The 23424-nt window shown below is 39.8% G+C and overlaps 1 protein-coding gene across 8 annotated transcripts in view; it reads right to left on the bottom strand.

Annotated features, from left to right (window-relative positions):
• The window catches only part of Zgrf1 (zinc finger GRF-type containing 1), a 72524-nt gene that overhangs the window by 20939 nt on the left and 28161 nt on the right, over positions 1-23424 (bottom strand). For all 8 annotated transcript variants that reach the window (XM_015993165.3, XM_015993168.3, XM_076574930.1 and 5 more), the window contains 8 exons: positions 23219-23415; positions 21068-21207; positions 16891-17034; positions 14429-14543; positions 12196-12458; positions 9914-10073; positions 4967-5044; positions 4016-4163 (listed from right to left, as the gene is read on the bottom strand). In XM_015993165.3, the coding sequence (XP_015848651.1) occupies positions 4016-4163; positions 4967-5044; positions 9914-10073; positions 12196-12458; positions 14429-14543; positions 16891-17034; positions 21068-21207; positions 23219-23415 (1245 nt within the window). The remainder of the gene's footprint in view (positions 1-4015; positions 4164-4966; positions 5045-9913; positions 10074-12195; positions 12459-14428; positions 14544-16890; positions 17035-21067; positions 21208-23218; positions 23416-23424) is intronic.

The raw sequence follows: 23424 nt of genomic DNA, 5'->3' as shown, positions 1-23424 counted from the left end.
TTTCTCTAAAGATTTAACATTTTTGGTCTTCTAATAGTCCCAGTTTAATTAAAATTTAAAGCTGACTTTGGAGTTGGAGAATGGCTCTCTCCTTCTTTAAACTCAAGCATGTTGTTAAAATGAAAATACAAACTCCCTGTATCATGACAGAATAAAAGAGCCATTTTCTGCTATGGGACAGGACAAAAGCCAAATTAATTAAGGGACTATTCTATTACTAATCTCAACTCTTTGATTCTATTCTGATTCTTTAAACTTTTCTTAAAGTATAAATTTTATATCAAAATTTACAAGATTGATATATATATATATATACATTTTAAACTTTGTTAAGATATGAATGGTCATATAGAGTACTAACTAATTCTAGAAAAAAGGCTTCAATTAGCTGCATATATATGTCTTTGTGTTCGAGTCTCTTATCAGTTTTCTGCAGGAAATCATGGCCAGGCCTAACATCAACTGAAATCTCCAGGAAGAAGATGGGGCCCCACAACAACAAACACAACAACAACAATTCCACGTGGACAATAATAATATCACTGAACTGACAAACATCATCTATAGATCAGCTTTGAACTACAAGGTGCTCAGAGCAATTTTCAGATGACTAGCTGAGATGATCCAGTCTCAGAGACTACTTGAATAAGGACTTGAGACAAACCCTGAACTTTGGCTTTATACACAGACTGGATAATAATGAAGGATATAGTTACCTTTCCTAGAATTTGACAATTAACCTAAATTTTTCTTTCAGGATAAAGATAACTTCACCCATACCCAGCAGGAAGCAATTTTAAGAATATGACACCCACATTGCCAAAGAAGTGGTGTGGGGCGGGTGGTTTTTTGGTTCTTTTAATGGGTTTTGGGTCTGGGATAATTTTCATTATTTAGGGGGGTAGGTTACAAGTTGTCAAGGGTTAGGAAAAAGGCTAAGCAAAGGAGATTAGATTTAAGGTTCTTGTTTAAAAAAAAAAAAAAAGAAAGAAAGAAAGAAAAGAAAAGAAAAAGACAATTACTAGTTTTAAATACTTTACATTATTACCAACTATTAGGATATAAAGAAATGAAAGTTAGTAGTTAGACATTACAATAGAAATTGTAGTCATATTAGATATGTTTTAAAAATTGAGCAGATATATTTTAGACAGGTCATCTTCAAACCCTTCAGAGATCTAACGAATATGGCATTTAAAATATTTTAATAACTTAGAAATTTTTCTTTTTTGAGACATGTCAGCTCCTGGCAGTACCAATCTACTTCAGAGAAAATATGGGCATTGAAGAAACTGCATATGGAGTTAATTTTCATTGTGGCAAAAGTTAGCCACTGGACAACAAATTATCCTCACATCAACAGGACAAAATGGACAGACAGAACACGAAACAAAGGACTACTGATTCTTGCCAAAACAAGTGTGGTTATGGCTTTATCAGAAGGCATCTTCTGAGGCCAGGACAATATGGCACCATCCCTGAAGTGGCCTTCACAATCTGGAAAAGGTACAGTGCCCTTTTCTTTGAAGGCAGCTGAACAGGCAGTGGGCCGATGGCTTCTGTTGTGCAATGGAACAGCAACTAAAGCTCACGCCTCTCAATAGTAGACTAACATTTAATAGAGGGATGTGGAGAAGAAGGGGATGCTGAGATGAAGCCATATATACACAGCCAAGAAGAATGGACAGCTGAATTCAAAAACCATCAACAATTTCCAGAATTTAAAATCCTGAATCATGACATGACACTAGTGGAATTCAGGTGTTTCTGGTACATGGACTGCTCTCACCCAGTGTGAGGTTGAACTGTTGACCTTGTGTACAACCTACTTCACAAATGAGTCTGTCAGATACGATAAGCCTATAGGCTGAAGATGATGCCCCAACACTGTGGAGAAACCTCAGGTGACTGTCCAGGCAGCTGGCTGTTTCTGTCAACTCACAAAATTTTTGGAAGTTGCTTTTGTGCACTTCCTGTTTTTATTTTTGTTAGCTAATATTATTTCCTTCTTGGGTCTCTGAGGGAGTTGAAGATTAGTTAGTTATAGTTGAAGATTAATTAGGATAGAAAGTGAATTAGATACATTTTGAACTTACTAAAATAGGATAGATAAGGGAATTATTTTCTCTGATATGTCAAATACAAATGGACTAGACATCGTTTAGGTATTTGTTACTTGTATATATTGTATATAGTTATTGTACTTTTGTATATAGTTTTTCTTTTGTTAGTTATAACCTTTTGCCTTTTTTCTTTTTATTAAAATAGAAAAGGGGAAATGTGGTGATATTTTATTTGTACTGAAATGTTATTTTAATTTTATGTTAATAAATAAAGTTGCCCTGGGGTCAGAGCTATTAGAGCCATAGTGAGAGTGTGGTGGTTAGAAGAGCTAGGTAGATTTCTGTGTGTTCAGGGATACAGCCAGTATTGGAGACATACGCCTTTAAGACCTGGAGGGCGGTACTTACAGGCAGTGATGAGGCAGTCATGTGGTTGGGTTTACAACCAATGAGAAGGCAGAACAGAAAGATTATTTAAACAGGGACACAGGAAGTACCTCCCTCTCTCGGGGAAGCTAGGAGCACTGCAGGAGGTAAGATTTTATCTCTGAGCTCTGACCTCTCGGCTTTTCTCTTTTACCTTGGCTCTGTGTTTCTTATTTTAATAATACGATTGGTTACATCTACACTGATATATTGTTATTATAGCAAGTTGAGTAACTTACACAAATGACAATTTGTATTCATTGAGAACAACCAAATTCATCATTTAGTTGAGAAGAGGTAGCACAGAGTAAATTCTACAACTCTGATTATAGAAAATTAATCTCAAGGAGTCTAAGAACTTCTAGGTGCTGTGGCAGCTCATGCTGTTAATCCCAGCACTAGGAAGGCAGAGACGGGATCATCACTGTTGAGTTCCAGGTCAGCCAGGGCTACCCAGTAAGATGCTGTAACAAAAACACAGACAGTATTCTGGGGACTCCTAAAATGCAGACCTGTCATGTACAGGCTGTTACTTTCTATTTTGCTTTCCCTGTAAGGTCTGTATGACATCCAGCACACGAGCAGTGCTTACTACCAGAGGGGCAGGTGCAGGTTGTTTCCTTGCCTCACTGATGTGGCTTGGCCACATGCCTGATGAGTTAAAGCAAACAGAATGTTAGGGGCAGGGCATGAACAGAAGCTCTAAAGGTCTAGCCTGCTCTCCTGTGCTGCTTTAAGTACAAGGTCTTTTGCAGACAGCACAAAGAACGAGGCTGGCTCACAGTCAAAGCTGAGCCTTAGCAGCTGACATGGAGTCCTAAGTTGTCCTGAGATCCTGTTGTTCAGCAGCATGACTTCAGCAACAGCTAACCAAGACCCTGTCTCGGACAGGCTGGTTTCCCAAAATCTCTTTGCAGAAAATGATCAATGTCCATGTGGTCCAAGGGAGTCAGTGACTTCCCTTTTTCTTCACCCACTGTTCTGTTCCTCAGGCCCCACTGTCATAGGATGAAGCTACTGATCTTTCTCTCCGACCCACAGATGCCCTTCACTAAGGAGATAATACTTCTTGTTGCAGTCCGGGCACCTGGCACCCAATGCCTGGGAGCCAGTGGAGTGCTACTGGGGTTCTTGGGCACAGACAGATCCTGAGAGACCTGGCTGTCTAGGAGCACATCAAAGACAAATTTGCACTCTGATATTTTACCCAGAGTAAAACCTTTTTTTTTTCTTTCTCCTAGAATACAACTAATTTTACTGAGCATACAGAGAGTTTATTCAAAGCTCCCCATTTTTGTCTTTAAATCTCTATGTAAAGGGAGAAGAAAGAATGCCACAGGCATGGTGAATAAGATGTTCATCACCAACCTGAAGAATGTTTGCAGCAATCCAAATATGCACTAGGTAGAGACTGTAGGGACACAGGAGGCATACACCTTTTTGAATTAAAGATCATCCATTCCACCACTAAGAAGATCTGAGCAGAACATACAGATCAAGAAAGGACTGACACAATTCCACCTCACCTGCTTCAGCATGGTTCTGTTGGTCCCCAGTTTATGCTGCTCAATACTTCTTCTCACATAAACCCTTTCTGCAGGAGTCAGGTCTTCCTTCATCAATGCGTGCAGTTCTTTCAATTGTTCACTTTCATTTTCTGAGCCAGCATGCAAGCTGAAATGGAGGAACATAAGAGAATATTCCTTGCTCATTTCATTTCTTATACATTCTTATACACCATAAGGAATAATAATAATAATAATAATGTTTGTTTGCTTGTTTTTGTTTTCCTGAGACAAGATATCACTGTCTAGTCCTAGCTGTCTTGGAATTAGCTATGGAGATAATGCTGACTTTGAACTCAGAGATCCACCAGCTTCTGCCTCCCAAGAGCCAGAATTAAAGGCAGGCACCACCACACCTACTTTGTTTACTCTAAGTTAGAATTTCTACTTAGGTTTCCTAATTTAACTAGAAACTAAAGCTATCAAGGGCCAAATTTAAGGTTAAAAAACATAACATTTTCACACTCCTTTTTTCTTTAATTTTCTTTTTATTTATTATTTGTCTTTAATATGCCTGCCAATCCTACCCATCTCCCCCCACCAAAAAAATAAAATGAATAAAATAAAATTTAAGAGAAAAAAAAGGGGAAAATCTCATCATGGAAGCTGCAGTGTGACACAGTGAGTCACACAGTAAACCCCTTTCTCCATACATCTTTACATGCAGGCGTTCATTGCAAAGAACAGTTGGTCTGGTTCAAGGCCCCTGGTCTCTGCCACACCATCAATGCTGGGCTCTCACTGGGACTATTCCTAGACATTCCATTGCTGTCCTGTGTCATGGAGATCTGCAGCCCCCCTGCCCCCCCCACCCCCATGATCCAGCAGATCACAGATGGAGTAGATGTTGGAGTGGGCCCAGTTTCATACTTCTTAGAATATTCTGTAAGTTTTAGGATTTAGCAGTCTCACCTGTAAGGTAAAACTGGCTTGGCAATCTTCCTAACACTCCCAACTCTGATGAACTTTTCAAATCCAAGACTGAGAAGCCTTAAAGAAAATAAGACAAAAGAGATTCTCTTTACTTACAAAGCAGAGTGAAAACAGTTTCATGTATTACTTATTTTAATGTGAGCTTTTCTTTTATATATATAATTTATTTTTTATTTTGTGTGCATTAGTGTTTTGCCTGAATGTATGTATATCTGTATGAGGGTACTGGATTCTAGAGTTACAGACAGTTGTGAACTGCCATGTGGGTGCTGGGAATTCCAGGTCCTCGGAAGAGCAGTCAGTGCTCTTAACTGCTGAGCCATCTCTCCAGCCCTGTGATCTTTTCTTTACTATCCTTAAACTCTCATGCTCTTGCCTCAGCCTCTTGAGCACTAGACATATAGATGTGCACAAACATGTTCATTATTATTTTTTGCACAGAACTGTATTTTAAGAGCTATATAACTCAATTAGAAATATCTAAACTCAAATGAAGTAAAAGCAATTAGTCTGTTCTTTCCATTTAAGTCCCAGGTAATTCCCATTATCTTAGATTAAAAAAATGTTGTCCTTATTCACTCTTAGATATCTCATGAGAGTGCACAATAGCAGAACTTTCCTAATGGCCAATCTTTTAAAATATATCAAGAAGCATAAGATGTCTATTTTTACCCTGGCTTAGGACATTTTCGTGAGCTTGCAAGCTGGCTTGGTGGATAGAAGAGCTTGCTGCATCAGCCAGACAAGTTATGTTGGATCCACAGAACCCACGGTGGAAGGAGAGAATTGATTTCTGAAAGTTGTTCCCACACCTCCATGTGTGCTCTGGGGCACAGGTGTGCCCATAGTCCATCTGTCCGGCTGTCTGTCTCCCTCTCTCTATCTGTGTCTCTCTTTGTCTCTGTCATGTAGCACGATCTTTAAGAGTTTTATTAATAAAACAAACCCAGAGCCAAGTATTATTGGAGTGAACACTGGAAGATCAAAGAGACAGAACAAGCCACAGCTAACCTCACCTGGCCAACTTCTCAGCTGATCTTGTTTCCTCAGACTGGAAGCTTCTGTGTCCTCATCCCAATGGCTCTCAGCTGAACTGTGTTGCTCGAAAGCCTGAAGCTTAACCAGCTAAAAGTTTAACCAGCCAAATGCTTCTAGTTCCTGGTCCTCATGCCTTATATATCTTTCAGCCTTCTACCGTCACTCCCTGGGATTAAAAGCTCACTTCCTGCGATTAAAGGCGTGAGTCACCATGCCTGGCTGTTTCCAATGTGGCCTTGAACTCACAGAGATCCCAGAGGGATTTCTGGCTCTGGAATGCTAGGATTAAAGGTGTGAGTGCCACCATTTTCTAGCCTCTTGTATCTAGTGGCTTTTCTGTTCTGACTCCAGATAAGTTTATTAGGGTGCACAATATTTTGGGCAACACAATACCACCACACTGTCATACATAGTTTTTTTTTAAAGTTATTTAAAAAACAAAGATTCAGAGATAGATATAAAGACTTAAAGATTTTTGTCACAATATAATTTATACGGGTAAAATTTTGTAATTTACTGATTAAAACTCACTTGAATAATGGTATCAGCAAATCACTGAATATAATTATAAAAAGTCATTGGTGTTGTACTGCACACCTTTAATCCCAACACTCAGAAGACAGAGGCAAATGAGTCTCTGAGTTCAAGGCCAACCCGGTCTAAAAAGTGAGTTCCAGGATAGCCAGGGAGTAAGACCCAGTGTGTGTGTGTGTGTGTGTGTGTGTGTGTGTGTGTGTGTGTGTTGTAAATGTTAGGTCAGTGCTTTACCACTGAGCTTCATCCCCAGCCCAAAACAAACTTTAAGAAGTTTCAGAAGAAGTCAGGCACAGCTGGACCCGGTGGCATGTGCCTGACCTCCCAGCCCTTAGCAGGGAGCAGCAGAAGGTCATCCTTGGTCAACAGTGGCTTTGAGCCAACTCTGAGGTATATGAGATGCTGTCTCAAGGAAAAAGCAAAAAAAAAAATTTTTTAATTAAATTTATTTATTTTCATTATTATTTTTTATTAAATTTAAAAAGCAAGACATGAAACAACACATAATGCTGTGTTATTGAATTCCATGTTTAGGAAGTAAATGTGAATGGATATAAACATATTCCTGAACATTAAATATATATAATCTAAATACTTTCTTCAAAATGTTTTAGTTTTGTTTTTTTTTTTTTTTTTTTGGTTTTTCGAGACAGGGTTTCTCTGTGTAGCTTTGCGCCTTTCCTGGAACTCACTTGGTAGACCAGGCTGGCCTCGAACTCACAGAGATCCGCCTGGCTCTGCCTCCCGAGTGCTGGGATTAAAGGCGTGCGCCACCACCGCCCGGCTTAGTTTTGTTTTTTAATTGGGTATATGCATGAGTGTGAGTGTGTGCAGACAGATCCCCTGGAGCTGACATCTGGTATGGGTGCTAGGAAACAAACACCAGTCCTTTAGAAGAGCAGTGCATGCTCTCAGCTGCTAATTCATTTCTCTAACCCAAGTATTTTCCAGCAACCACATTAATTTGACAGAAGGGTTAATTTTAAGGTTGGGGAAATGGCTCATTAGGCAAAAGATCCTTGCCATGCAAGCTGAGAAACCTGAATTCCATCTCTGAAACCCATGAAAAGGTAGTGGGGGAAAAATGAATTCAAAGTGTTGTCCTCTGGCTGTCAAACACATAATGTAGCATGTGTGCCTACACACATCAGCCTTATATACCAAATAATAAGACTTAAAAAAAGTTAGGCAGAGTCTTACTATGTAGGCTAGACTGAAGCTTACATAGACCCCACTTCCCTCTGTCTCCCAGGTTCCGGAATTAAAGGCTTGCACCATTACACCTGGCAAATAAAAAAATTTTGAAAGTTTATTTTTTTAAGATTTCTTTCTACTTGAATGTATGTTTGTGTACCATGTGTGTATCTGGTGCCTGAGAATGCCAGAAGAGGCCATCAGATACTACCCTGGACCTGAAGTTGTCCTCTGACCTCCACATGTATGCTATGGCGCGCGCACACACACACACAGATTAAATAAAAAGACTAGCTATATGAGTCATGAATTTTTAAAAATAAAGCTGTTGTTTATGTTGAAATTCAGATAAATACTAAATTACTGATAAATATTGAGTATTTCCTTGGCATTTAAAAAAATGTACTTATTTATTGCCTCTGTGTGTGCACACTCATGCCAATCTGGGCACACATGTGCCTCCGTTCATCACCCTGGGCAGCAAATTTAATTGTTGAGCAATTAAACAAACAAACAAACAAACAAAAAACAAGAAATCAAAAGTGAGAGCATGTGCTATTGCTGTGCAAGTATGAGTCCTGAGCTCAAATCCCGAGCACCCACATTAGAAACCAAAAACCCGACTTGGTCATGCAGTCACCTATGACCTAGTACTATGAGGAACAGAGGCTACATTCAGGCTCAGAAAGAGACTCTGCCTCAAAGTAATAAGGCAGAGTGGTAAGTTACGAGATGACATTCTCCTCTGACTTCTACACATGTCAAGGTGTGCACTTGTAACACACACACACACACACACACACACACACACACACACACGCAGAGAGAGAGAGAGATTCTTTTTGTAATTACTCACATTGTTGTTGGCTTCTTTGTATCCCTCTTATTAAAACAATGACACACCTTACATTGTTCAGCTATGTTAATGTGTTTATACAGGTGTATGAGCAAGAGAACGGCCTATAATTGTTGGTTTGGGGATTGGAATTTTTTAACCGATGTCTGTGATAATAAACCAACCCTCTGAGTCAGAGGCAAAGGATTTTTACTTATGACAAGAAATAGCATAAGCACCATGGTGCGCGTGAGTCCTTTGGTCCCCAATGCTCTGGAATAATCCTTTTCTACACTATGAATTTGTATTACTCTCATTGGTTAATAAAAAGCTGATAGGCCGGTAGCTGGGCAGGAAATTAGGAGGGAAAGCCAAACTGAGAATGCTGGGAACGAGAAGGGTGAGTCAGGACTCACCAGCCAGATGAGAGGAAGCAAGATGAGAATACCATACTGAGAAAAGGTACCAAGCCACATGACTAATCATAGGTAAGAATTATGGGTTAATTTAAATGTAAGAGCCAGTTAGTAATAAGCCTGAGCTACCGGCCAAGCATTTATACTTTATATTAAGCCTCTGAGTGATTATTTGCAAGTGGGGTGGGACAGAGAAATTCTGCTTACATTCCAAGATCCACCAGAAGATGTAGAGCATCTTAGCAGATGCCTGCATGTACAATGAGTTCAACTGTACAGCTAAGGGGCACTGAGGTTGGAAATCCTCTACTCTTAGCAACAAGTAGTGGGTAATCATCCTTTTAATTCCAGAGGAAGACATTACCCCATCAGTCCAACTTACATCCCTGAAAAATGCCTTTCAAAGGAATGCTCAGGGCTCACCAGATTGCCTCCCTCAGCAACACACTTCCAGCCCTATGTGTTCTTGGCTGAACTTACATTTTATAGGGTTATTCCAAACTATTAAAGATAAACTGTCAGCTCAATGAACAACTACTTCTTTTTTTTTTTTTTTAATTTATATGTATTTATTTATTTTATGTATATGAGTGCCCTATGATTTTATGCCAGAAGAGGGCATCAGTTCGCACTAGAGATGGTTGTGAGCCATCATGTGGTTGCTGGGAATTGAACTCGGGACCTTTGGAAGAGCAGCCAGTGCTCTTAACCTCTGAGCCATCTCTCCAGCCCCGAACAACTACTTCTTAAGAAGTTAAACTGTTACTACTTCATAGCTCTTGGGTCACAAGCAATGGCCTTGCACTCTTGTCAGGCAGCAAGAATACATATGGACACTAGGAACTCAGTGTACTGCCACTCAACAAAAATCTAAAGTATCAGTTATTTAAATCCACTTGTTATACTTACCCAAGAAGCACTCTGTCAACAGCTACATTAGTGGAAGAAGAAATGAGAACTTTCCATGGCCTTCCATTTCCAACTGTTCCAGCATCACACTTTTCAAACAGCTGTACAAAGAACAAAATCACCACAGCCAGCAAATAGCTTTTGCCTGCTCCAAAAACACCTAAAATAACATAAAAACTTTTTTATGAATGCACAAGCAATATCTTCTCTATCTTACCTTCCTTCATTTAACTAATTAATATATTTAAAAAAGAGTGTCCACTATAAAGATATAAGAGGATAAATAAATGAAGAAAACATTTTCATCTTCAGTAAGGCTACACAGTAAACAGCAAACGGGATAAATAGGTAAAGAGATAATGATAACAGGGTAACACTGTTTTGGAACCAGAAAAGGAAAATATTTATCTTTGCCCTGGTGGAGATGGGAAAGCATCCTTTAAAGAAAGAAGAAGCAGAACTAAGTCTCCCCAAATCCCACACTGACACTCTAGAGAAAGTCAGCTAAGCGTGTTGACAGCACTTTCAGAAATTTCCACAGGTACACAGCAAAGAGGCAAGAAAGGAGGCTTGGGGTAGGTAAAGGGATAAACCATAAGAGGACAAATCAGACTCGGGAGGCAGAGGCAGGTGGTTCTCTGTGAGTTCCAGGCCAGCCAGGCTATATTGTCTCAAAAAAAGATAAATCGTAAGTCCACTATAACTAAAAATTTTGAATTTTCTCTTGAAGCTGGCAGGCAGACACTGAAGGACTTTAAGCAACTGGACTGACTTGTAAGAATGTGTCTTAGAAAAACTATGTGGAAGCTGGGCATGGTGGCACATATCCTAGCACTTGTCAACATAATAAATGCAACTTTACTGAGGGCCCTATACACTGCACACTCCTCTAAGCATTCTATTTATATTTAATCATTTAAACATCCAACCATACAAGGTATGTGCTATTTTTATTCCACATTTCACAGAACAGGAAATCAAAGCTAAGGAGTAAGTCACCTATCCAAGATCATACATGCTGCAAGCTGCAAAAGATGCATGAAGTGGGATTTCAGCTGATTATGACAAGCCTGAAAGAAGCCAAGGGCCTTCCATAGGTCAAGCTGAGGCTCATGGAGTCTTGGTGATATTGGCTTTTGATTATTAGCTGTTCCCTGCTATGAATTTCTCGTGTGCTATTGCAGCTTTTCCATCATTCACTGGGCACCATTTCCTCTCTACTAAAGGAATATTTAGATAACCTTCTGTGCAGTGACATGGCCAGTATCCCTAATTGCAGGCCTTTCTGTCATTATCATCATTAGCGGCATCTGGCCAGGACCATCCCTAGATGGATGAAAGTATCTTACCTGAGATACCTCACAGATTCTCTAAGAACAGACTTAAGCATCCAGACTATCTGTTTGAGAAGGCCTGGTGGATGTGCTAATTAAGCTTAACTTTCTCCCTTTCCAAAGTCTTATCTCTAGTTTTAGATCCACCCTTAACAATTTACTCAGAACTAAAGGGTTCCAACTTACAGGTACATCTAGCTGTGATGGAAGATGCCTAGCCAAGTTGCCTAGCAACAAGCACACTCACCAGAAATGGCAGGAGCAGAGATAGCTTGAAGAGATAAGGGCCAAAGGGATTGAAAAAAAAAAAGCAGTTTTATTTTCAGATGGCAAGATGAAAATGAGAAGAGAATGAAGAACTAGATGGGTAAGAACTGGAAAGGAATGAACTGAGATGGGGAAGAACTAGATTGAAGGGCTAGAAGAAAGTACTAGAGGAATGAGATGGAAGATGAGGAAGAGCCAGATGGGGAAGAACAAGATGAGGAAGAACAAAAAGAGAAAGAAAGGAGATGGGAGAGGAGCTGAGATGGGAAAGAACTAGAAGGATGAGAACCTAGATGGGGCAGAACTAAGATAAGAGAATTAAGATAGAACTTAGAGGGGACAGCAGATAAATGTAAAGAGAAATCAGGCAAGAAAAGAGCTAGGCATGAGAGCAGAATAGAAGCTGTATAGAGAGAACTGACTCAGAGGAATAAAGTGTATGGACTAAGGAGTTTTGTGTATATAGATTCATTTCATATCATCAAAGATTAGATTAACAGCTGGTTGTAGATTCTTCCCAGACCCTGGGAGAGGGGCAGGACCCCCATAGTCCCTGTTACATACAGCCAATAAATAATGGAGCCAGGATATGAAAACAATACATTTTTACCCACTAGAAAACTACAAAAAAGCAGAATAACCTGTAAATATTTACATTTACCACGACTGTCTCTTTCTTACCATGGATAATTGTGACAGGCAGGGAATGGGTGCAGGGCTCCAGTGTGTCTTCACCACTTTCTTGGGAGGCCATCATTTGAGCTATCTGAATTAGTGCTGTAGCTTGATCCTTGTTCAACCTGTGTATGTCAATCAACTCACTAGCTAACTGCAGGGTTGCTCCTAGGTTCAGGAGTTCAGTTTTTGTTTTAATATTTGCAACGGCTGGTGGGATAAATTTTCTTTTACTGACATTTTTATTGCTAAATGTAGTTGGCTGAGACCTAGTAAAAAGAGAGTACATCAGAAACAGGGACTTTTGAAGTGTGTGAGTGGACCCATTCATAACTTAGCTTTCACTTGACAATCGTCAGAGAACATTTTTAGAGAATAGGCTTCAATCTGAAGGGTGCAAGAGAACTAATATTTACAGAATACCTACTACATGCTGGTATAAATTTTAGTAATTTACATATTAATTTATATACTCTTCACATAAAAAGGAATTATCCCAAATAAAGATAAGTAATATTGAAATGTTTCCACAAAATCACAACACTAGTAAGTAGTCCACTGGCTTAAATAATTAACATAGCTTCTACATCAGGTAAAATTATAATAGGCAAATGGATTTTATTGTTAATTAAACTATATAAAAATGAAGTTACAAGGCTTTAAAAAAATAAAAAAACAACAACCTAGGGCATTGTGGCAAAGAAAAGGGTAATGCTGCAAGACAGACGATAACAATCCAAATTTGAAGAGAGGAACTGAGACTGTAGCTCAGTGCTGGAACACTTGTTTAGCACGTATGGGTTGAATGCCCAGTGCAAGAAAACATACTTTTCTTATTTTAATATATTAAGTATAAATTGACTTTCCAATTGTTTTTATTCATTCATTCATTCGGTGATTTATTAAGACAGGGTCTCATGTATCCCAGGTTGACCTGGAACTCTCTATGTAGCTGAAGATGAACTAGAATTCATGTGTTTGCTATCTCTACGTCTACCAGAAGTGGTAAGAGTACAATATATTGCCACAGCTGATTTATGTGGTAATGAATATGAAACCTAGGGCCCCAAGGATGTGGCAAAATGAGCTGTAGCTGAGCCATATTTCTGATTTTTTAAAAAGAGCCTTGGTGTTAGAGAAATTTAAAAGTGAGATACAGGTAATTAGAACGAAAACAGTTTCAACATCTACCCTATCAAATTATTCTTTTAACGTTCAGTGATATACAGCATAAAGATACAGATAAGTGGCCAGAGAGAAGGCTTGGCGGGGAGGAGCACTGGCTGTTCTTCCAGGGAATCCAGTTCTAGTCCAGCACCAACATGGCAGCTCACAACTGGTTGTAACTCTAGTCCCAGGAGATCCAAATGTCTTTCTGGCCTGCTCAGACACTACATACACACATGGTACACATACATGCATGCAGGGAATACACCATACACAGTAAAAACCATATAGATGAATAAAATTATGCACTATAATGATCCTTTAAAAAGTTACTCCTGGGGATAAAGGAGAATAAGTTTCAGTATGAGCCCAAACCACAACAAATAAGCAGGTAGAAGGGAAGTAATACCTAAATTTTTTCTTTCCTCTTACAAATTTTATTTATTTATTTTTGGTGCTGGGGATCAAAGCCAGAGCCTCATACATGCTGACAGCACTCCACCACTGAGCCACATCTGTTTTATGCTTAACTTTTAACACATAGCAATCTCCTAATCTAAAAGATAATTAAAATTTTGTTGGTAAAATATACTTAATGTTCTGTTATTGCACTTTCAGTTACCATTTGGACTGGTTAATTATTTTGTCAACTTGATACAAGCTCATGTCATCTGGGAAGAGGGAACCTCAATCAAGAAAATGCCTCTATCACATAGGTGCATGGGAAAATCTGTGGGGCACTTTCTTGATTAATGATTGATCAGGGAGGGTCTAGCCAACTGCAAGTGGTACTATCCATAAGCAGGGGTTCTGGGTTGCAAAAGAAAATAGACTGAGCAAGCCAATAAGCTCTGTGCCTCCATGGTCTCTGCTTCAGTTCCTGCATCTAGGTCTCTGCACTGAGTTCCTGCCCTGACTTCCCTTCATGATAGACTATGTGCTATTAGATGAAATAAACCCTCTCCTCCCAAGCTGCTTCTACTACAGTGTTTACCACAGCACTAGAAAACAACAGAGAGCAAACTAGGACACCATAATCCAATACCAATGATCCAAAGATAAAAATACTTACATTGCTAACAGGTGTGGCATTATTGGAAGAGTAACTGGGTTAAAGTAGTCCTCAATGTTTTTCAGAGTGGTCAGCTCTGTGCTGGCATTACAAACCAATAATGCATGGACTGTAACTACAGACACAACACAGAAAATGTGTATTAGATGTAAATAAAACCAACACAAGCAAACTGATTAAATGTCCTAACTCAGAGGCTAGCCTCCGAACTAGTCAGATGACATAAAATGAAATTTTCGGAACATGCAGAGGTGTTTAAACGTCTACCTTTTATATTCATTTTGAGTGTGAGCACTCATGAACTGTGTAACTGCAATCACACTTGGAACAATGTACAGAACGTGAAGAACAGGGCTAGTGAGGGCGGGGCACCGCTTAACAGCGGCGGTTCTCTCTAGTTTCCATAGTGCTTGTGCTGGAGTGTGTGCAGTTTTTAAACTTTCTTATATTTCTTCCTCAATCATTTATTAAACACATGGAAAACAGAAAACTGGAATGCAAACATTGCTAAGAAAGCATCTGCAACAAACACAAAAATGTCCACCTGAAAAGTGACTAATTGTTAATTGGACTCTTGTTGGGTTCATACTGGTTGACTACGTTTATTCAGTTAAAAAAAAATCAGTTGAGTAGAGTGGATCACATCTTTAATCCCAACAGCAGGCGGATCACTGTGAGTTTGAAGCCAGCCAGGTCTACATAGTAAGACTCTGTCTCATTAAATAAATAAATAAACAAAATAAAGGGGGGAAAAAGAGGAAGTCATGCATGCCTAAAATCCTAGCACTCCAGAAGTGAAGGCAGGATTTCTGAATTCATGGCTAGCCTGGGCTCCACAGCAAGATCCTGCCTCAACCAAAAAGAAGGGTGTTGGAGGGTGGTGGGAGATCAAAGGTTAAAAACATGCAATACTAGAAATCTAGGATCATTAAATGCTGTCTCTTTAGTTCACTATGGATCAAATTCAGCTATCAGAAATAGAGACTAAAATGTATAGAGAAGTCTCCAGAAACCTCCATATTCATAGAACTAGATGGGTGTAAACTTACTAAAGTCTCTTCTGCTACAAGACTTCTCTGGACCTTAAATGTCAGGAAAATTATAATTTCCTGTTGTAGTCAAGTCTTATGTAGCCCAGGCCTAAAGATTCCCTTACTAAAAGAAAAATAAGGTAGGTAGTCTGTCTTCATAAAACTTTCTCAAGAGGGGCTAGAGAGCTGGCTCAGCAATTCAGTATTTGTTTCTCTTACAGATGGCCAGAGTTGGATTCCTAGCACCCACATGGCAACTTACAATCATCTGTAATTCCAGTGCCAGGGGTCTCAATGCCATGTTCTGACTGCTGCATACTCTAGGCATATATGTGTGGCACAGACATATATGCAGGCAAAACACTCAGACACATAAAAATAAATGCATCTAAAAAGAGAATTTCTCAAAATAGCTTAGGTACTCAAGATAAAAATTATATTCTGCTGAATCTCCAATCTCTAAAACCTTCTCAATGTAAAGATATACTGTTTATTAAACATACCTTCAAAGACCAAGAAAATTAGAACTCATCTAAATAAAATTATATAAAAAAGGACTCATGTTCAATGTTTACATTTAAAAATAATCAGGTATATAGTATATAAAATTCAATCTTAACCAAATAGTTCAAGATTTCTTTTTCTATGTGGATAAGTGTTTTTTCTGCATGCATGCATATGTGTACTCCATGTGTGCACAGTGCCCTTGTAGGTCAGAAGCAGGTGCCAGATCCACCTAACTGCCCTTACAGATGATGATTAACTATTGTGTGGGTGCTGGGACTAAACCTGGGTCCTCTGCAAGAGCAATACTTGCTCTTAACCACTGATACATCTCTCAAGCCCCTAAAGACTTCAATATATTGTTAGTTCTATATTTATAAATTCAACCTTCATATACGTGTTAGTTTTATGTCAACTTGACACAAACCAGGAAAAGGTAACTCCAAATGAGAAAATACTAATACTTCCATCGGACCAGCCTGTAGGCAAACCTGCGGGGCATTTACAGGACTTATGACTGAAGTGGAAGGGCCCAGCCCACTGTAGGCCATGCTACCTCTGGGCAGGTGACCCTGGGCTGCATAACGAAGTAGGCTGAACACGCCACGGGAAGCAAGCCAGTAAGCAGTGCTCTTCCCTGATTTCTGCTTTAGTTCCTGCCTCCACGCCCGGGCTTCCCTTGATGATGGACCATAACCAGTAAGCCAAAACAGCCCCCTTCCTCCCGCAAGCTGCTTTTGGTCAGGGTTCTGTTACAAGAGAGAAACAATACGTGTTTTCAGGACCACACTGCGTACAACAATAGAACCTGGAGATGGGTCCTTTCCACTGGCTTGAATCAAACAATCCCACATACCACTCTCGCTCTCACAGCCACCTGTGCCTGTTGTTCTGGATGAACAGAATTTAGGTGGACAGGATACTTACTGTTGGTGGGCCAATTAGAAGGGAAATAGCCTTTCAAAGGCAGCAGCTCCACTTCGTTGACCGAAGACGGCCCAAAGAAAGCACTGCATGCGATGAAGGTATCTAGTCTGAAGTCTAGGGTTTTTGAAATCACCCAAAGATCACCTGAAAGGCCAAACATTTTCAAAGTCCAGCTTTACTGAGGTAAGTTTGACCAAAACAAACAAACAAATCAAAACTATAGCTAGTTAGGATATTCAGCATGGCATTTGGGGTGGTAGCAGGGATTGAACCTAATGCCTTGTGCATGTTATATACACAATCTACCACTGCACTACAATTCCAGTTACAACCCATTTTGATATGTCTTGTGTGATGATTCCCACAAGCACGCTAATTAACATATCCATCACCTAACATGGTTACTTCTATGTGCATAGTAAGAACCCTTAAGATCTCCACCTTTTGCAGATTTCAAGTACAAGATACATTATGATTGACTGCTGTTACCATGCAGAATATCAGATGACTAAAACTCACAACAGAATACACATATACTCAGGCAGGTACTCACATATACATAAAATAAAAATACATCTTTAAAAAATTGTGTTGTGTATGTAAATCCGTGTGTGAATGCACCACACTGTTTGTGTGGAAGTCAGAGGACAATCGTGGGTGTTGGTCTTGCTTTCCACCATGTGCAATGTCTTTACTATTTTTTCCACTACTTCCCCCAGGCCATTTGGCCCAAGCGTCTGGGGATTCTCCTGTCCCTGCCTCGCATCTCCCCATGGTAGCGCTGGATCACAGATGCTTATCCCGTGCCCCTGGCTTTTATGTGAGTTTTGGGGATACAAACTCAGGTGCTCACACTTTCACAGTTAAGTGCTTTTAACCCTTGAGCCATCTCCCCAGACCTTATACAATATGTTTAATAATTGAGATATAGACACAAACACAAAGTAATTTTCCTGGCACAGAACTATCTATTGGTGGTATCATGTCATCACTCAAAGTGGCTTTTGCAGCATTTTAGAATCCAGCTTTTCAGATAACGGACATTCAACCTGTTCTGTCAACTCTTCAACATAATGTTCCTTCATTCAGAAAGTCTTGTTACAACTAAAACTACTGATGAACTCCAACAGTCGTCAGCTTAATGACACTGGAGTAACTCCTCACTTCTACTCAGAACTAGTAAGTTTGTGGATCAGAACTTAGCTGCACACTGAGAAGCCCTTGTTTGGATAACATCATCTGGGAGGGAGGCAGTTGGGAGGCCATGAGGGACAGAGTCAGGGTAAACAGGTAAGGCATGTGAATGCTTTCTAAGTCCTTGTTTCAACTACCCATCTTTCGAGGTGGAAAAGGATTTAAAAGAGCATAGAAAGGGGTGAAGGGACAAGGAGACGGCTGAAGAGTAGTTACCAATCAAACTCCTGCTAGGCATCACTTGAGGCAGAGGCAGGAGGTTCTCCAGGTCCAAGGCCAGCCTGGGCTACAGAGAGTTCCAAAACAGCCAGAGTTACACAGAGAAACCCTGTCTCAAAATAAAATAAACAACAAAAGGAGGGGGGGGAGGGAGGGAGGGAGGAAGGGAAGGAGGGCGACAGAGAGAGAGAGAGAGAGAGAGAGAGAGAGAGAGAGAGAGAGAGAGAGAGAAGCATCTGCTGTTCAAGCCTGATGACCTGACTTTGATAGTCACAGCCTATGTATAACGCTGGGTAGTGTGGATAAGTCTGTAATCCCAGAATTCCTACGGGGTAAGATAGGAAGCAGAGGCAGAGCAGGCCAGAAGCTCACACACACAGCCACGACAGCAGAAACAAGAATACCCTGCCTTAAGACAAGGGAGGAGAACTGATGCCTGGAAAGTTGTCCCCTGACCTTCACACATGTGTCACCGCATGTGTGTGCCTGCCTCACACACACTCACAAGTAAATTAGTCAAATTATTTTTTTAAAAGGGCGGGGCTGGAACGATGGCTCAGACGTTAAGAGCACTGACTGAGGATGACCCTGGTTCAATCTCTAGCATCCACATGACAAAACACCCCCAAACACAAATTTTATATTTTTAGCTTTTATAATTAAAAGTGGGGAGGAACATGGCATGGCATGGTGGTGCACATCTTTAATCCTAGCACTCCAGAAGCAGAGGCAGGTGGATCTCTGAATTCAAGGTTAGCCTGGTTTACATATCGAGTGCCAGACCAACCAAGACTATATAGTTAAGACCCTGTCTCAAAAACAAACAAAATAAAATAGAAAAAAGCATAAGATAAAGTAAAATAAATAAAAATACAAGTTTATAGAAACATACAAGTTTATCAATCATAATAAATAAATGAATTATTGAGTATAATCTAGAAGTAATTCTTTTTTTTTGGGGGGGTTGTTTTGTTTTTTGAGACAGGGTTTTTCTGTGTAGCTTTGCACCTTTCCTGGAACTTGTTCCGCAGCCCAGGCTGGCCTCGAATTCACAGAGATCCACCTGCCTCTGCCTCCCAAGTGCTGGGATTAAAGGCATGCGCCGCCACCACCGCCCGGCTAAGTAAAATTTTTATACTAGAATATGTCTAAAAGAAACATACTTATAAAAACACAAAAAGAAAGTATTGGAAAATGACTTACCAAGTAAATATTAGTAACAGTAAACCTGTTATACCTGTCCTGATAATACATTTTAAGGAAAAGGCATTATAGTTGAAGGGAAATGTTTCCATCTACCAAGAAGATAACTTAGAACGTATGTTCATCTGGTAAACCTGCCTCTTCTGTAGATGTAGCAAGCAGCAAGCCAGCAAGGAGAACGTACGCCACAATGAAGGGTTCAACTCAGCCCCTGACTACCTCCAGCTAGTTAACGTCAGGCAAACAGTACTAGGTTTGAGCTGGTGCTTAGAGAATTCTGCAACATAAAGAGCATTCTGAAACCACTGGTGAACAGAGCGGTGCAAACTGAAACTGCCAGTTCTTTGTACACCCACTTGATAGGTTGATCCACAGGGTTTCTTGTACTAGGACTACACTTGATAAAAAAAAATCAGTTTGGAACTCTAAAAATAAAGATGCGGGCTGGAGAGATGGCTCAGAGGTTAAGAGCACTGGCTGTTCTTCCAGAGGTCCTGAGTTCAATTCCCAGCAACCACATGGTGGCTCACAACCATCTGTAATGAGGTCTGGTGCCCTCTTCTGGCCTGAAGGGACACATGCAAGCAGAACACTGTATACATAAATAAATAAATCTTTTAAAAAAAAAGTTTCCTTTAAAAAAAAAATGCATGTTACATTCTCATGATCTATAATGCAACATTTCCATTCAAGGACTACAGCCACAAAAACTTCTTGTATATCTATAAAAAAAAAAACATAAAAATGCTTACAACATACCAAGCTTTATGAGGACTGGGGTGAGAATCGCACACCTTTATTCCCAGTACTTAGGAGGCAGAGACAAAGGTAGAGGCAGAGGCAGAGGCAGGCCTCTGTGAGTTTGAGGCCACACTGGTCTACAGAGTGAATTCTGGACAATCAGAACTGTTATGTTACACAAAGAAACCTGTCTTAAAAAACTAATAGAAAAAAAGAAAGAATAGGTCATGAATGCTGGGCCATGGTGGCACACAGAGTTAAATTACTTTATTATTTATATGATACCAAGAATGCAGTGTAACCTTTCAATAAAGTAGCTTCTGGAATTGTTATTGTTATTATTATTATTATTATTATTATTAGTCTTTTCAAGACAGGGTTTCTCTGTGTAGTTTTGGTGCCTGTCCTGGATCTAGTTCTGTAGACCAGGCTGGCCTTGAACTCAGAGATCCGCTTGGCCTCCCTAGAGCTGGGATTAAAGGTGTGTGCCACCACCACACAGCTGGAATAAAATTTTTTAAAAACTCTATAATTTTTTTGTTTTTTGTTTTTTGAAGAAGGGTTTCTCTGTGTAGCCTCGCTGTCCTGGAACTCGTTCTGTAGACCAGGCTGGTCTCAATTCACTATCTCCCGAGTGCTGGGATTAAAACTCTAAAAATTTAAAGTATGCTATTTAGGAATGATCTATTATACCACACTTTTCACTGTATGGCACTATTAAATTCTACTTTAGGAATTCTCTTTACTATTGCAGAGCTGCATGTTAACCAAGATGCTCAGCTGTGTGAACTCAATCGTGAACACGAGCAGGTCTGCCTACCTTTATTATAAACTGAAGAGCTCTCCTTCCGACTCAGCTTAAGATAAATCTTACTTGTTGTTCCACTGTAAAATTCAGGATTTACAGTTGCAAACTTCTTTAGTTTACCATACTGTTTTCTCTGAAAATCATATCCTTTCCTGAAAAAATAAAAAAAGAACAAAAAATAAAAGTGAATTTGAGGGGTTAAAAGACTCCTCAGGTTAAGAACACTTCCTGCTCTTCCAGGGACCTGAGTTCGGTTCCCATACCCACACCTGGCAGCTCCAACAGATCCAATAACCTCTCTGGCCTCCACAAGCACCCACAAACATGCATACAAACATACAGTACCCACCCACAAACATGAGTACATACATGCAGTACCCACCCACAAACATGAGCACATACATACAGTACCCACCCACAAACATGAGCACATACATACAGTACCCACCCACAAACATAAGCACATACATGCAGTACCCACCCACAAACATGCACACATACACACAGTACACACAAACATGTGCACATATATTCAGACACATACTATATGCATAAAGATTGTTAAAAATCTTTTTTAAATGAATTTGAATATTAAGGAAGAATTATTTTAATTTTTAACACAGCATGTAATGCAAAGAACTAGAGTTGTTTCATAAATGTTGTAAAATATAAATATATTCTATCAGCTGGGTAGTGGTGGCGCACACCTTTAATCCCAGCACTTGGGAAGCAGCGACAGGTGGATCTCTGTGAGTTCGAGACAAGCATGGTCCACTAAGTGAGTTCCAGGACAGGCTCCAAAGCTGCACAGAGAAACTCTGTCAGGAAAAATCCAAAATTTAAAAATAACAAAAAAAGAGAGAGAGAATAATTCACAGATCTGTCATCAGCTTTAATAACAATCAAGGCAGGGCAGTGGTGGTCCCTTCCTTTAATCCCAGCACTTAGGAGATAGAGGCAGGCAGATCTCTCTAAGTCCATAGCCAGCCTGAACTACAAAGAGAGTTCCAGGAAAGCCAGAGCTTTTACACAGAGAAACCCTGTCTTGAAAAAACAAAATAATAATAACAATAATAATAATGACAGAAAAGGTATTTAGAAGCCAGACCATCTAAGTTTATATAGCTGTAAAATCACAATAATAAATAATCTTAATTACCATCATCTTATACATTATTGTTATGAGGAAATAATATACACAAAGTCCTTGGGAAAGACCCTATCATCTGTAAGCTTTCAGTAAGTTATTAATTGCCATGCTAACTATCATTATGTTTAGTTGTTTAGTGAGCCCACTTTCATCCTATCAGCTCTATAATTCAGGCTTGGGAATGACCTATCCCTGTACTGCTAAAGAATTGTTACAGTGGTTTTATAAACAGGTTTCCCTTAGGTTTGTGAATAGCCATGAAGAGAAAGGAAGGAGGGAGGGAGGGAGGAAGGGAAAGAGGGATAGAGGGAAAGAGGGAGGGAGGAGAAAACAAAACAAACTACCTTTTGTCAGTTGTCCTGATACTGTTGACATCATTTGATGTTTAGAGAGGACCAAAATAACTTTAAAGCCTTACTTTCACTTAAAATAATAGAGCTGGAAGTTGTCTCCTTGATATATACTTCCCCATCTGTGGTGGTTTGAATGTAACTGACCCCATAAACTCAGGGAGGGGCACTACTAGGAAGTATGGCTTTGTTGGAGTAGGTATGGCCTTGTTAAAGGAAGTGTGTCACTGTGCAGACAGGCTTTGAAGTCTCATATGCTCAAGCCACACCTGGTGTCTCAGACCACTTCCTGTTGCCTGTAGGGTCAAGATGTAGCTCCTTTCCCTTCCTCAGCTCTTTCTCCAGCTCATCTGCCTGCATGCTGCCATAACCCACCATGATGATAATGAACTAAACCTCTGAAACTGTAAGCCACCCAATTAAATGTTTTCCTCTATAGGAATTCCCATAGTCATGGTGTCTCTTCTCAGCAATAGAAACCCTAACTAAGACACCATCTCAATTTCTTTTAAAATCATTGATGGGTTTGGAATGTAGCTTAGGAGAATGATGGCATAGCATGTGTAAAACTCTAGGATCAACCCAAGTACCCGTGGGCAATTCTGTGAGGGTTGCTATTCTCTGATGTAATTACATAACATGCTATAGTACCATAAAACATACCTCAACAAAAGCTGGCATTCCTCATAGACTGGTATCTTTTGACTTCTTAAATACGAGCCAATACTCTTAACATCATTAAAAACCATGTTGGGCTGAGACTTATCCTGTGATAACTGTCCTGGAGTTGCTTCCTCAAGCCATTTGAAAAATTTACATTGATTACCTTTGGGCCTATCACATGTATAAAAGAGACGACCCTAATGGAG

This window comes from Peromyscus maniculatus, chromosome 6, assembly GCF_049852395.1.
Source record: "Peromyscus maniculatus bairdii isolate BWxNUB_F1_BW_parent chromosome 6, HU_Pman_BW_mat_3.1, whole genome shotgun sequence".
NCBI lineage: Eukaryota > Metazoa > Chordata > Mammalia > Rodentia > Cricetidae > Peromyscus > Peromyscus maniculatus.
The sequence above is the reverse complement of the archived record's forward strand: the minus strand, read 5'-3'. Positions and strand labels throughout refer to the sequence as shown.